At 40.2% G+C, this 15,761-nt stretch overlaps 1 protein-coding gene across 1 annotated transcript in view; it reads left to right on the forward strand.

The window, feature by feature from the left end:
* The window catches only part of EPC2 (enhancer of polycomb homolog 2), a 49,174-nt gene that overhangs the window by 8,607 nt on the left and 24,806 nt on the right, over positions 1 to 15,761 (forward strand). The window contains exon 2 of the mRNA XM_057415603.1: positions 9,417 to 9,576. Coding sequence (XP_057271586.1) covers positions 9,417 to 9,576 — 160 coding nt within the window. The remainder of the gene's footprint in view (positions 1 to 9,416; positions 9,577 to 15,761) is intronic.

Raw genomic sequence — 15,761 nt, forward strand, 5'->3', positions numbered from 1 at the left:
CATATTTTGTATGTGTTTGACCAGTTTGAGTTATGTAACAAAACCTGTTTTGAAGCATCCTGGTAATGTCCGATTTCTGTGTTCTAAATTCAGTTATAAACAAAATACTGGATGTCTTGTAGTGGTATCCAGTGACTACTAAGTAAGATAGAGACATGCTGTTATTACAGAAAGTTAAAAAGCAGTAATACTTGTTTCTTGAGTTAAAGGTATTTGGCTTAAAAGGGAGTTTTGTGATTAGTTTTTCGTAATTCCTATCAATTGCTGCATGTGTACTTGTGTGTTATTTTTTTTTTTAACCTTTTTATAAGTTGTCTTAACTTTAGAGCTGATCTCTGGTATCTCTCATTCAACATGATGGATCTCCAGGTTTCAGCACTTTAATGAGGACACTTATTTTAAAAACCCTGTAAAATACAAATTCCCTTGTATTTGCTTATGTACCAAAATCCATAAGAACTTTGGATCTTAATCCTGGAAAGAAAATGTTACATGTAGTGCATTGAGAGAGGGATAAGTGCTGTAAGCAACTTGTTCTTGAATGTTAAAGGTACACCTGAAACTTTCCAGGAAATTGCACTGCTGACGAAGATGAAATTAAGGGGCTCATTTGATGCCCAAACTCTTGGTAATGTAACTGCAGCACTAAGGCAATAAGTTCTGCTTTGACTGCAGAAACTTAACTTAAGTGCACACCTTTCATTGAAACATCGATACATGTTCAACACCTCTTGATCTTTCACCGTTGTACCCAGCGTTTGGCCTTCTGACAGGTACCAGCAAAACAGGACCCCACCGAACTTGTGTGCTGTGAGTGAGGACTGATGTTTTGCAAGAACAGGTCTTCAGTATTAAAGAAACACAATTTTGTTGTCAGCAATCTTGGAGAAAGTAGCCTCAGGCCTTGTAACCACATGAGGCCAGCGAGTAGCTTCAGGTGAAGTTTCTGTGCTTGGGCCAGAAGCAGTGTCTTACAAAGTTGTTGGATAATACAAGTCTCTAATTGTGGGAAGAAGTGAAGCAGCAGCTGCTGCTATACTGGGAGACAGATCCTGTAGAGTTGGTTGGAGGATTTCCACAGTCTTCCCTCCTGGTCACTCTTCCTCCCTTCTGCAAGGAGCACAGTTTGGTGACTTGTGGTCACGCAAAGGTTTTGATGAATGGAGCCAGGAATCAAACTGAGTTTGGACTTTGTCTATAATATTTAATAAAGGGGAAAACTAGTTGTTGTGGAATCTCAGCATTTTAAGATACATTGTGCGGTTAACTACATGAAAAATAAGAATATTTATGTATGTAGGTGTTTACTTTTCCATCCCAGTTTGACCTGGGACAGTCAGGTTATGCTAATTGAAGCAGACTGTAAAAAAAAAATAAAAAGGAACTTCTCAGATGAAATTTGTTGACAGTCATTTCTGTGTCAGACTGCATTTGCTACGTGGTGAATGATACCAGTGAATTACAAGGAGCTAGCGGAAGCTAGTGCTTTCTGTGATTCGTGAGAAGATGTTACAATATTTGTAACAGTTTATTCTCTTAAGGTCGTGGAAAGGTATCTTGAGGAAAACCAGGTCCTGCTTTCAGGAAATTTTGATTTCTCGAAGTACCCTCTACAGCCTTTCTGAAAGGAATTTTTAATAAATCCAGTTAATTTGTTGTTGTAAAAGTAATTCTTTTTAAAATAATTCATATTCATGAAGACTGAAAACTTGTATAATTAAATGTAGCTTTAAAATATAGTGCTGTGGTTTGTGTGTTTTTTAAGAAATCTAAGCAGTTACAGGTTTGCATCAATGATATTTACAGAAATAGTGAACAATCATGTCTAGTAGTGACAGATTGCTGATGTTCTTGATAACATTCAGTATGACTGGCCCATTCAGTAGGATAATACTTGGGATATCTCACAGTTGTTCCATGTCCATTGCTACACAGTGATGTTGTTACAATGACTGAAATTGCATTGTGTGTTTTTTTGGCATTGAACTTACTTATTTTTGTTTGGCGAGTGCTTTGGTTGTGTGGGGGGTTCTTTTTGGTTTAGTTTTTTTTGTTTGTTTGTGTTGGGTTTTGGTGTTTTTTTTCCTTGTTTTGTGTTGGTTGTTTTTTTTTGTTTGCTTGTTTCTTGTTTGTTTGGGGGTTCTTTTGTGCTGTGAGGTTAACTTAAACCCCGCAGAAATGATTGTGACATGCTCTGGTCATCTCCCTTCCCCTATACCTCCATCAGTGTCTCATGGGCTGATTTCCACTCTTATTTCCTAACTTGCCTGTAGGTGTTTTGTAGTGCTTAAGTTGGCTTTAGTTCAGACTGCCAGAGAGGAAATGAAGGCTTTTTTTTTTTTATTTTTATTTTTATAAACTGGGTTTGTCTTCATTTAGGTACATGGCTCCAGTGTAGACCTGTTCTGTATCTAGGTGTGAAGTGTCATCCAGGCATGGTGGCCTCAGGTGTGTGTTGCTAGTGGCCCTCCTGTTGTATTGTTTCAGCCTGTATCAGCATTCTTGAGGTGATATTTAGGTGACTTGGTTATGATCAGATGATTTGTGTATGAAGTATTCAGAGTAGCTTGTCTTTGGCTTTTAGATGGTTCTAGCCATCTGAAAGAAAACAGATTAGGAATGTCATATTGGAGAAACACGCTATGGTCAAATGTGAAACTGAGAAGTGGTTCCATGAGCCCTTTCCACTTGTAAGGAGGGCCTTACACTATACTTTTAACCTGTCTCTGGTGGGTGTTCTTGAGCTTCCTTCCACTGAGTGTCAAACCCTGTGGGGAAACTGAGAGGTGTTTTTGTCCCATAGAGCAGGGGTACTGTAGAGCTTTGGGTGTGTTGGTTTGGACACTGTGCATCAATTTTTGTTGTTGGCCCCACTCTCTGCTTCACAAGTAGTATATCCTTTTAAGAGGACACTGTCTCAAGGGTAAAAATTGCTGTGGTGTGCAGACAAGTTTCCTTGTCCAGCCCACAGAAAGGACAGCAGGTCTGTAAACAGGTCTGCAGGTAGGCATCTTCTTTCTTCACAGCCCCCCCTCTCCCCATTAAGTCCTTCAGCTACTTAGATCCACTTACAGTTATGGTAATTTCAAGGCAAGAAATCAGTCCTGCGTCAGGTAATTGGTCATAATTTTGTTTATACTAAGTTGACAAGTCCATAGATCTCTTTTTGAAAGAAAACAAACAAAAAAGCTTTGGTATTGAGTTACAAATGCCTCATCACCTTGGTCCTTGATAGAAAATTCCAAACCCTTTCTGCACTGAGGAGGATATTCATTGGCTGTGTTTTTTTCTGGCAGTTAAGTATTGAAAGGGGTAACCAAAGAAGAAGACCAAAGAGGGTGCTTGAGTCTGTGCTTTTTATCTTGGAAATCTTGTAAAAGAAAAAAAGTCGCTGTGTGTGTGTGTGCAAAGAGAGAGAGTAGATAGGGCTGTGGCTTTAGAAGGGGGAGAGGCCTTTTATCAAAGTAGCTTTTGAACTTCTATCACCGAGTGGTGTTGACTGTTCCTGGCTGAGGTTGAGACTTTGCAAGATGAATCTCTACATTTCAGATTAAAGTTCTCTATTTTTTGTTTCTGAAGCTCCATATGAAAGATAAAAATTTCAATTTGTATTTCCAAAATTAAATTTAATGCTAAGAAAGTAGCATCTCTAGACTTTTAAGTTTTCCTTATTTTCTTTGCTTTAATTCTGTTCCTGATTGCAGGTAGTTTGGAAGGCAGACTTCAGGTTGGTCTAGAAGTACCTTATTTTGAGGTAAAGCTGTTAATAAATTCGCTTTTCTCTTATACATATAGTGGAGGGCTGTGCAGTTAAAGTTACCTTGATCACAAAGTTGATTTTAACAGATAAGCTGTGGTATATATGTTTTGCTCCCATAGCTGCTGGTAACATCTGTCAAGATACTTCTTTCATTAAAGTCTACATTGTTGCCGGTAACTAATGTAATTATGTGACCTGAAGCTCTGTTGTGAAAGGGCTGGCAAAGAGGAAGTTTTTTTCTTAAAACAGCATCACAGTAAACTTCAGTATGTTTCACTACTCTCTGCTTCAGAGGGTAAATACACATATTAGCCAGTTGATAAAAATGGTGAAGTAACCTTTTTAGAGTTGTAGCATTGCATGATGGTACACTTTTTAAGGAATGAACAGATAGGTTTAGTCATAAAGGTTCATCTTCTAGGGTGTCTGTATTCAATATGGAAATGCTCATTATGGTTTCATAATTATGACAGATCAGCTTTTCAGTGTGAAGATGGTATTCATCTGTAGGCATCTCCAACCACGCTCATCCAAAATACTAGCACATTTATTTAAAGTGTGATAAACTCAGTTTCAGAGAGAGTACTGTGGGGGATGACACTGTAGGATCCAAGTGCTCTGTTTTGCAGCAGTGGAATGAAAAGGAGTGTATTGACGATTATAGGTGTGATGGATAGGTAAAAATTATGTTCAGTATTGCTCACTGTTTCAGTTAAAGCTGAACAAAAATAAGTCGACAGGTAATAATCTCCTGAGGTTATTACTGTTGTTTTTAGGTAAGGAAGAAACTCCCATATAGGAAGCTTAGAAAGACCATGAAAACTATGGTATTTCAGGGATGGAAGGAGATAGCAGTGAAGGTACCTTGCTCTGAATTGGATTTTGATCCTGATTTTGAATGTGTGCAACTAAGTCTGAGTATTTTCAGGTACCAGTCTGGTAAGATTTCCTGGTTTTCCCCGCTGAGGAAAGAGTAAAACAAGGATTGCAGTGTCTCAGTATGGGTTCAGTGGTGTGATCTGAAGTTTCATTCTGGAATAAAGCTGATTCTCTGTCAGCCCTGTTGTGAATGGCTGTCAAGTCCTTTGCATTGAAGCTTTGCAGGTGGTGGGTGTGGTGTGAAGCTTGGGGTGCTGCAGTGTACTCCCCTGTACCATTCCTTGTGGAACAAGGGGATTCATCCTGGCAGGACAGGCTGTCTGCACCAAGGAAAACATGGTGAATTAAGTAAAACTCAGTGAACTGAGCAATTTGCTGTAAACTGTTGTCAGTATGGTTATTGTGCAGTGAAGGCACCTGAATGGCTTAAGTGCATCTAGAGAGATGAATCTTTCACTTTGAGAACAATTTTGTTTTAGTATGTAAATATCCTAAAGCAGCAGTATTACATATACTAAGCATTTAGGTACTTCCGTTCTACTGTCAGTTGAAGAAATAGTCCAATCTAAGCTATATTTGTTTGGAATTTTTTAGTAATAGAAAGGTTTGGATGTGATTTTTAAGGAATTAGTGGGTAATAACTCTTTGTCAGGTACTCCCTTTTATTCCCATGGCAGTGTGTTCTGTTTGCTGTCATTATTGTTTCTTCTAACATTCAGTTATTTTGTATGAGATCTTTTGATCTCCCCTACTGCAGAGTGAAGTACAAGTTAAAATACCACGTATGGGTTTCAAAACCATTAGAAAAAGCAAAACATACACTAAAAGCTGTGATGGTATACCAGTTACCTAATGAATCCTTAAAAATGCTTTTTCAGGTTTAATCAAGCTTTTTAATTAGGCTAGCTTTCTTATAAAAGTCTTCAGAGTTTGTTTAAACAGAACTGTTTCAGGAGTGAAATTTTGTATTTTCCTTAACTTCATGTTTAGCAGAAAGATTCCCCCACTCCACACCCCATTTTAAAAATGACATAGCTTAGCTATCTCTTCTGAAGCTCTACTGTTTGAGTGACAGTACTATTAAGACTTTTCTGTTTGAAAGCTGTGTTGTGCTTGAAGGCTTTTTATAGTAAGGTGAGTAGTAACACCTATAGTCAGTTTTCCTTGGGAACTCTTTGTATGCTAACAGTGTTTAAAAAAAAACCTGAGAACCAAAATTACTCGTCTGCACTGTTTAATGGGCTGTGGAGTCAAAAGATGTTCTGCATTTTGGGTGCTCTGTGACCTTCTTCACTGCTTTTCCTGAAGGTTAACCCTTATGAACCCATTCATTACTTAAGCCACTGCAGACTAGTGGCTCCTCTGTAAGTTGCTCACCCCCATTTCAGAAGAGCATCTGGGTTTGTTTTATGTTGGGGGTGTGGTGGGGAACTATAAGTTGATCAGTTTCAGCTGACTGGCTTTGTAAGGAATGCATCCACGGCAAATTTGTCAGTGATCCCACATTAAGAGGAGTGGTTGGCTTGCCAGCAGCATCTGTCTTGTGATGCCGAGAAACTTTAGGACTGGCCCAGGTGAAACTCTGAGTTAGAACTGCACAGATGGTGTACCTGGGGCAGAATCATAATGCTGTGCATCGATAGGGGCCAGGAGCTGCCTGGATGAGGAGCAGCACTGATGGGAAGGATGGACCAAGTGTAGGCTGGGCTATGTTAAGGGGAATGTGGATAAGTTCTGATGCTTCTCCACTTGCCAGTGATGAAGCTGCTATTCGAATGTGCCTTCCTATTACTCTGTTTTCCCTAAATTTCTCAAAGATGCTGAGAAACTTGATTTGTCAGTGGGCTGCCAGAATGGCTAAAAGATTAGACTGTAGCTACTGAGAGGAGGGTGTGAGGGAACTGGTATTGTTACCTCTGGGGGGAAAAAAGTGGGTTAGTACGTCACTGAAAACAGGTTATGTGGAGGGGCTGTGGAAACAGAAGTCTTTCAAAGAAGTCATGGCTGACCTGTCTTGTGTTGGAGGTAACAGTCTTCAGGTGGCAGTTGGACAGGTAACCTCTGCAAGTCCTTCCTACCAGCATTTCTGTGGTACTGTTGTGTTAACTGTTAGGAGAGCTCTAGAGACATCAGTTGAAAGCAGTACAGTAAGGAAACAAATTTTCTGAAGTTGAATTGCATACTCAGCACTGTGAAGCTCTTCAAGACACATTTTAATGGTGGGGTGACAGATTTACTCAGTAGGTGGTAACTCAAGCAGGCTACACCAGATATTTGTGTGCATGCTTCTCTTAATTCTGGTAGCATTCACCTGAGAGCCTGAAAGTTTGATTTTGATGTTGCTTTATCTGCCGTAGGAGAATCCCAAAGCTGCTCTTGCAAGCAGTGTTTAGTTATATTCTAATTTTGCAGAAGTTGCATTTTTTGCATTTGTGCAACATCTTAATATTTAAGAGAGTGTAATTTACTAAATATAATTTTCATATTTTTAAAAATTTGCTTTCATTCACTGCCCTTTTTTAAATAATAATCTGTAGAGTTGAAGAGGAAGAAACCCTGTTCTTAAGAGAATTTACCGAGTTCGTAGCACGGAATTTCTGTGTGCAGGAGATTCTGTGTCTGCCAGATTGTATTGAAGTTGCAATATCCAAGTGGTGGCTGTTTCTTGTGGTGTTGATGTTTCTTTTTTTTTGTGAGGCCTCATAGTCATAGAATCATAGAATCGTTAGGGTTGGAAAGGACCTTAATATCATCTAGTTCCAACCCCCCTGCCGTGGGCAGGGACACCTTACGCTGCTGGTATTAATCATGGAGGGGGATAACCCCCAGAACTGAAGAAGGAGATAGAGTAGCAAAGTCTCTTTTTTTTTTTTTTTTTTTTTTTTATGATCTGAACAAATAACTCTTTCCAGCAGTTCAGTGTGTGGGAATGACAGGAGGATAGCTGGAAGCCCCTGAAATAGGCAGGGGAAGGTTGTATAGATCTGTGACAGAGCTGAGCTTCAGTTTCAAATTGATGTTCTACTGTGTTGTCCTCCGTACCCTCAAATACTGGAAGACAGAGGAAAGAACACTACAGTGGTGGAAAACAGTGAAAGGGTAAGGAAACTTTGAGGCTTCTGGTTCACTAGACACTAGTAGTTAATCTGGGAGACTACAGTTTGCTTATTTCATATTCAGCTTACTTGGATGGAGAGCTCATGACTTAACTCTCCCAAGTCATCAGTGGCTGTAGTGATTTAAGATCTTGTCCTGGTGAAAACTGCCACTCTTCCACTTTACTGGGCATACGCAAGACACCACGTGAGAACTTAGACATTTTGAGTCAGCATGAGACATTTTTTAAATGGTTTACAAGAGCAAACTGCACTGGAGGGTCTGAAGAGTATGTATATGCTTTATAGCTGTCAGCATCTGGCTCAAGGTGGGAGGTGGCAAGGGGGTAGCATTCAAAATCATCCCATCCAGCAGTCTGCCAGACAGGCTTCTTTGGTTGCTGATCATATCGGGTGGTAGGCAGACTGCACTGGAAGGATGCACAGACAGTAGTGTGAATTGGAATACTGCAGTAGTACTTGGTGTCGTTCCAAAAGTTTAACATGAGTATTCATGAAGAATCTTTAAAAGTTACAGTTTAGTACTGATTTGCAGCAGTAGATGGGTTTCACTGGGTCAACTAAGAAAATTCTGTGTGAAGAAATCTTTGTGAGCTAATACATTTATTGTGATCTTTATTTCACTTGAAATGATTCTGTAGAATTTGTGACTCCTGTCCTGAAAGAATAAAATGAAGTGTCCCATTTAGGGAGTCTGTGCTTTTCAAGTGTTACTCTGTGAGGACTGCTTTTTCTGTTGCTCTTAACTAGCTGAACTTCTAAAGAAAGCAGTCCAGTTAAAATTGCTGGGTAGACAAGGATGATTAAGTTAGCTATTCTTCCGATTTGAATCTGTTGCTTATAATACTTTAAAGGGCTTACTACCGTCTGTTCAATTATCTTGCATAAATTTTCTCTATGACATGTTTTAATGAGCTTGGCTTATACCAGCCCTTGTTTTCTACTAAGGTGTACTTTGAATGTTTGACTTTTTCCCAGTCTGGTAGAAGGTGTAGGCTGTTGTGTGAACAAAGGGTTCTCTTTATCTGTTTATTGTCCTGCCTTATGTTCACTGAAGCTCTAAGATTCAGAGAGTTGCAGAATGGTGTGGGTTGGAAGAGACCTTGAAGACAATCTACTCCCAACCCCCCTGCGCTGGGCAGGGACACCTTCCACTAGACCAGGTTGATCAAAGCCCCATCCAGTCTGGCCTTGAACGCTGCCAGGGATGGGGCAGCCACAGCTTCTCTGGGCAACCTGTGCCAGTGCCTCATAGCTCTCAGTGAAGAACTTCTTCCTAATATCTAATCTCAGTCTCCCCTCCGTTAGTTTAAAGACATTCCCCCTTGTCGTGTCCAGGGGATCTAGAAAAAAGCCCCTTGGACAGGAAAGCCCCTCTTCAGCTTTCTTGTTGGCCCCTTTTGGTACTGAAAGGCTGCTCTTAAGGTTCAGTTAGGAGCCCTGTGGTGTACTAGATGTTTGAGACCATGTCTTGCCCTGTCACCAGCCTGAAATCAAGCATCCTGCTGTCTGCTAAATTAGCAGTAAAACCTCAACTGCTTTATCTGTGTCTCCTGTAGAATATAAGGAAAACAGTAGGAGAAAAGGGTGAAAGGGTGATTGTCTTTTTATGCGCTTCTGTATACTGATACCTAAATAAACTTTAAATTTTCCTCTTGCAGGAACATCATTTGCAACGGGCTATCTCAGCACAACAAGTTTTCAGAGAAAAGAAAGAGAGCATGGTTATCCCAGTCCCTGAAGCGGAGAGCAATGTCAACTATTACAATCGTTTGTATAAAGGAGAGTTTAAGCAACCAAAGCAGTTCATTCATATTCAACGTAAGTAAACAAATACTGATTTTGTTGCCCCTTCCCTCCCTTCTCTTCTCCCCACCCCCCTTCCCTTCTTCCCCCCTGCCTTTTATTTGAGTAATCCTGAAAGAATCTTGAGGCCAAAGTTGGTACAATATTCAGATAGTGGAAAGACTCAAAAATCAAAGGGAGATTTAGACATGTGAATTCCAGTTTTTCTTCTTACGTAAGAATTTAAGATTGGAGGGAAATGTGAGGTTTTTCTTGCCACATTTGCTGATACTGTTTATCTGTGTGTGGTAGCTGGCAAGCCTTAATCCTGCCTTTTGGTCATCCAGTATTATTGATCAAGCCTTTTTTTTTTTTTTTTTCTTTACTAATTCTGAGAAGGAGTAACTGAACTAGCCTAGCTGCCTCCTAGTTGCTTCTGCTAGCCCAGGGCCAGGAAGAGGGGTTGTCATGCTTGCTGAGTGCATCTGAAATGCTTGTTAATCCGAAAGATCTATATAAATGGAGATTAAAAACGTTCAAGAATTTTGGTAGTGAAATCAGCCTTTGTTTTACTGATCTTAAGAGTTCTTAAAGGTCAGTTTCCACTGTGTGAACAGGGGAGTTCGAGCTGTTCCCTGTAGCATGGATGTATTCTGGGCAATGGGTAACAGTTATCTTTATCTGCCTTTTGCGAAAACTGTAGAATTCCCATTCCGCAGGGAACTCTGATCTTATTTTAATGATAAAGTGAAATATTCTTTGCATCAGTTTAGCTTCCTGTGTCTTAAGAGATCTAATTAATTAATCTAAAGTTGTAGGTGATTATAGTGGTCTCTGGATTAATTTTAACACTTTTCTTGGTTGGTGGTCTGTTAACAAGTGACACACATTTATAGTTCAGTCATTCCTTGGCATACAGATCATGGTTGTTCTTTGCAGCATGTTATTCTAGGGGTTTATTTTGTGACTTGGACTTCTCCCAGGAGTTACCTTCATAGCAAAACCTTAGATACATTGATCACAGTGAGTTGTCAGTCGTTACGATAAAACACAGATTCAGTTCTGGGTCTCTGCAGGTAAAACTTGTCATCAGCTCATGGCTATGGTTTTTAGTTGTGTTGAACACAGCACAGGATTGACAGGGGTCTGCTAAAGCACCTTAGAGTGGAATGTGGTCCTCTTGCCAGGAAGAGTGTGTTGATAATCTGTTCCTCACACACTTTTCTCAGCTGCCTCAACAAGAGGCTGTTGATATGCATGTGTGTGTCTTCCGCTTATAGACATAATTGAAATTGAAGTTAGGCAAAGATTCTTAAGCCCAAACCCAGCTGGATATTGAAGATCCTTGCATCATTCTCGCCAACATGGTGAAGTCTCTTTAGCATGTATTTACAAAATAAGAGGTTTTTGGAAATAATGTGCTGAAGACCCTCTGGCACAGTAGAGGCCATACTGGCAATGTGAGAAATGAGCTAAAAGAAATTGAAGTATTTCTCTCCTTAATAGAATAAACAAACATGCAAGCAAGGCAGGTTGAATTAACTGAAACGAAGCTGCTGAATGAGGAATGTGTTTTATTCTTTTTTTTTTTTTTGTTGGACACTGCCAGAGACACTGTAAATATTGTTAATAAACATGTCTAAAAGTGTTAAATGTATTATGCCAAAATGTTCTTTGTCTTGCTGAGACTCACAGTCTTTCTGGACAGAATTACAGAAGGTATTTGAGCTGAAGATAAACATTAGATACTGCTTCAAGATAATTTTCCCACATATTGTAGTTGGAGTAGGTGTGATACAAGGCAGCTTTTATGCTACATAAACTGCTTGGAAAATCTGTTTTAATGCTGAAAGTGCAAAGAGCAACAATACTTGCTTTGGCCCCAGAAGTTATGTAAATAGATAGATGCCAAGAGGCCACATACTGTAATCTGTACTTTACTAGTGATTATTTCTGGCAAGTTATGTCTTGCTGTTCATCTGGTAGCCAAAAGTTTAAGTATTTTTAATTTTACCATTATAATTCTTTTATTTAGACCAGTGGGTTCCGTGCTAAGAAAATGTAATTTCTTTGAGGTGTAGATTTCATGAATGAACATGGTTCCAGGTATTAGTTGAACCAGGTAGCACCTACTCTGGTGATTTTTGACATGACAAAACAAAAGCCTGGAATTATTTTAATTATTCCAGTATGTTTAATATTTTTTCTAAGAATTGTAGTGTTAGTAACATGGAGATGCATTGTAAGTTATTGATGTGCAGCAAGGAGAATAATTTAGTGCACTTGTACCTATGCTGGAATTATAGCTAAGTGGATATAAGCAAATTAGCATCCCTTACAGAAACAGAATGGAGTAAAATATATATATGCACACAATAAAATATTTTACCTATGTGTGTATATAAAATTTAATGATACAAAACTAATGCTTTATCATAAGTAATGGAGTCAGATTGTTCAAATATTGGTCAAAGAATCAAATAATCTTCATTAAGCTGTGTGGGATGAACTCTAGTTGCTCTTTAAATCCGAAAAAAACCCCACAACGAAACAACCACTAACCACCCCCCACCCAGAAAAAAAAACCCAGCCCCACAAGAGAAGTGTGCACATTTCACATAACTGAGTTGGCCATTTTTTATTCATTGTGTGTTCCATGGTTTCAGAGGATGCTGTGGCAGGATCTGTTTTGGCTGTGGGTTTGCAGCCTGGATATGTAAAGTGGGTATTTGCATGGCACCTCCCCTGCTGAGGTATTTTGGTGCAGGTGGGGGTGGGTGTTGGAAGCTTTGTTCCGGTCAGGTGCTGCAGGCTTGCTGTGAAGGTGATTTCTGCTGCTTTCTTACTGCTTTGAATATTGTTGCTCTGATGTGGTTCTTCATTTGCTCTTGATCAGCGCAGATGTACCTGCCACCATTGCTGTCCACTTCTTTCTTACTGCCAGTGCCTTTCTAATGGCAGTTGTGCTCATGGGTGAACTAACACTGAGAAGTGATGTGTAAGAAAGCTTATTTTTCATTTTTTGGTTAGGTGAACCTCCATATTGATCAGTTTTCTGTCTTGGCTCATTGGACAATGGCTGGTTTTGGCACAAGCAAAGTGGTAGGAACATGGCTTGCTGGGGAGGAGGGAAGCTAGTGGAACTGCTTGTTTCAGTGGTAGCTCACGCCTATGTCAGTGTAAAATGACTGTGGAACCACAGCCCTAATCTAGTTGGCAAAATAAAATTTGTTGATTTGGTTAAGTTTAATGGAATTTAATGCAACTTAACTTAAAAACAGTTAAGTTAGTATAAACTCAGCTCCTATTGGAGCTCAAGTAAACAAAAGCAAGTATCTGACAGGCACTGCTGTCAGGAGTGGTTAGAGTGGCAGAGGATGTAAATAAACTAGGATGTTGGTTGGCTTGCTAATTGCTGTTGCAAAGCCAGTTCTGACTGTTTATGTAAGGTCAGCTTCACTGGTAGGATCACTGGAGCCCTGTCCAGCTCTGTAAAAACAAGCAGTGTGGCGAAAAGCAACTGCTTTGGAGTAAGAAAACTAGATTCATTGGTCAACCAGAGGAATCTCTCAGAAATTACCAGAAGAAAGGGATATAGAAGATCCCAGACTGGTTGTGCTTAATACACAAACTAGTTGCAGATCATCTGAAATACAGTGCTTTCTGGGTCTGAGTTTTGTTCATCACTAGTTCTTGCAGGTGTGAAGGAGCAGTTGCATCTGTTGCTATGGAAGGGGCAGAAATGGGTTAGTGATGGATGGCTACATCACACAGCACATAAATCACTTGTGTCTTGTGATGGCTTTTGAAACCAGCAAGCCGCCATAATAGTGGCCAACTCCAGGATGAAAAATGGCTTTTTTTCTGAAACCAGTACAGTTCACTCAGTGCTTGGGAAAACAAGAAAACTGGTTGGATTGTCACGTGAAAGTCTGTTTCAAAGAGTAGTGATGGACAACATTCAGGGAAGGAGGATGCTTCATGCGTGTCCCAGAGCTGTAGCGAGCCAGTTTGGGATTGACTAACTCCTTATGATTGCATGCAACATTTAAAGGAAAAGGGATAGTCTTGTATTTACTGAGGGTCATACACCTCCGCAGGCTGCTGAGGCTTTGTGGCCTTCCTGCCTGCACCAAAGCAAGAGGTAGAATGCAAGTATTGCTTCCATTGCTTTAGTGGCATTAACCTGTGGCCTGCATGTAAACCTCTGTTCTTTGAAAGCGGAACTGTGTTGCTAGGTACAGGTCATGACAAATAGCATGAGAACCACTGCCAGCAAAAGAAAAGCATTGCTGGAAGGTATGAGAGCAGGGTATGTGACAGAGTCTACTGCTGTTCTCACAGTGCCAGTGTCTTTTTGCTTAAAAAAATAAGACTGGATTTAATTGTTGTAACTTGGTCCTGGCAAGTACATGTTGGATACCTTTAATCTTGTCATTTTGATTGTCAAAATAAAATCAGAGAATCATTTAGGTTGGAAAAGACCTTTAAGATCAAGTCCAATTGTTAATCCAGCCCTGCCAACTCCCACCAGTAAACACTGTCCTTAAGTGCCATATCTGCATGGCTTTTAAATCCTTCCAGGGATGGTTGATTACACCCCTTCCCTGGGCAACCTGCTCTACAAAAAATACTTTTGCAGAGTTGAAATTCAGGATGCAGTTTCTGGTTTTGTTTTTGGTGCTTTTTTTATGATTACAGTTTTGTCAATTTCCCAGTTTTTCACTTCATTTGTTATTCCTGAAGTCTCAAAATGACTGCTAAGAAAGCTGATGTTTTATCAGCAAGTAATTTAAATTTGCAAGTAATAAACTGCATGAAGTTAGGTGGACATGACATGTTACTTAGCCAGTGGTTCACAGGGGCGGATGAACTGCTCCTGATGCTGACTGGGTACTCTGCAAAATGGCTGAACTGGCCAGCAGCAGGATGTGAGAGGGAGGGACACTCCAACTTCCAGCTGACCTGCACTGTAGGAGTGATGGAGATATCAACAGTGCAGTAATCTGCCTTCACTGTTTAGGGTGGAGATCTTGCTTTCTTATTAGTAATATTCATAATGGGTTTCTGAGGATCTTTGGTCTTTGCAGTTGCTTGTTGGTGGAATGGTTGGGGTTTTCTGTTCTTGCTTAGTGTCTCCTGCTGGTCTCATCTCACTTGAGCCTGAATGATTTTGTTCTGAAAGGTGGTTCAGGAAGCTGCATGGTTGAAGAACTTTCAGTGACTCTTCTTCCCTCATTGTGGAAATGAAGGCAAGCACACTGGCACTGCTTACAGTTTGCAGGTGAACAGCATCACATCATCTGTCATAGGGATCCTGCTGCTCACTCATAACTGATTTAGAAAAATTGACTTGGAACATTTTGTTTGCAGGGGATTACTGAATTATCTACTGACTGGTTGATGTTTTTGTGGTGTAAGCAACACCTGTCTGAGGGTAAAAAAAGCTGTGCTGGACTTTAATGGATTTCTGTGCATTCGAATGTCATCTGTGAGAACATGGTTGAGCACCTGGTTGTTCGAGTAGGGAGACCTGCTTTGTTCCCAAAATAACAGGAACATCTGGGTTAGAAAATTTTGGCCACCTACCTTGACCAGAGTTGTTTGAATGTGATTTCACAGTGTACATTAGGACTATAGTAGTGTTGTTGGCTCTGGGGCTGCTCTTGGGGTGTGAGAAGCTTTTGCAATTTGCATTAATGAAGTTAAGGACTGTGAGGGTTACAGCTCAGGTGGGAGAGTTCACCCCATTTCCGTATACAGCTGATGGAATGCGATGCTGGTGCCAACACTGTGCTCCCAGGTGATTTGGCTGGGACCATGCAGGACAAGTTGGAGCAAAGCTTACAGGATGTGAATATTCTATGTAGCAGACTGGTTTCATAGAGGCCAGCACTGATACATACCAGTTGGTCTTGGCTGGTCACTCTATTCTGCATGTTGAACAGGACTGTATGGCAGCCGCCCCAGGTGCTGCAAGAGTCTTTCCTCTCAGGTGTGTAGTCCTGGCTGGTGATGCTTTTAATGCAGCTTTACAGAATTATGATTTTTTTTTTAAAAGTTCAGTAGACGGCTGCTAAAGGGAGAACTGTGGGTCACGTGGCCAATGACCCAATAACGTGTGTTAAATAAAATGGCCATGCAACTGGTATTACTGAATTAGTATTATTAATAATTCCACTTAATACATATTTTCAGCCCATTATTAGTAATTTCTTCTT

This window comes from Pezoporus wallicus, unplaced genomic scaffold (assembly GCF_028554395.1).
Source record: "Pezoporus wallicus isolate ANWC-B61680 ecotype Strahan unplaced genomic scaffold, APGP_CSIRO_Pwel_v1 contig_736, whole genome shotgun sequence".
Lineage (NCBI taxonomy): Eukaryota > Metazoa > Chordata > Aves > Psittaciformes > Psittacidae > Pezoporus > Pezoporus wallicus.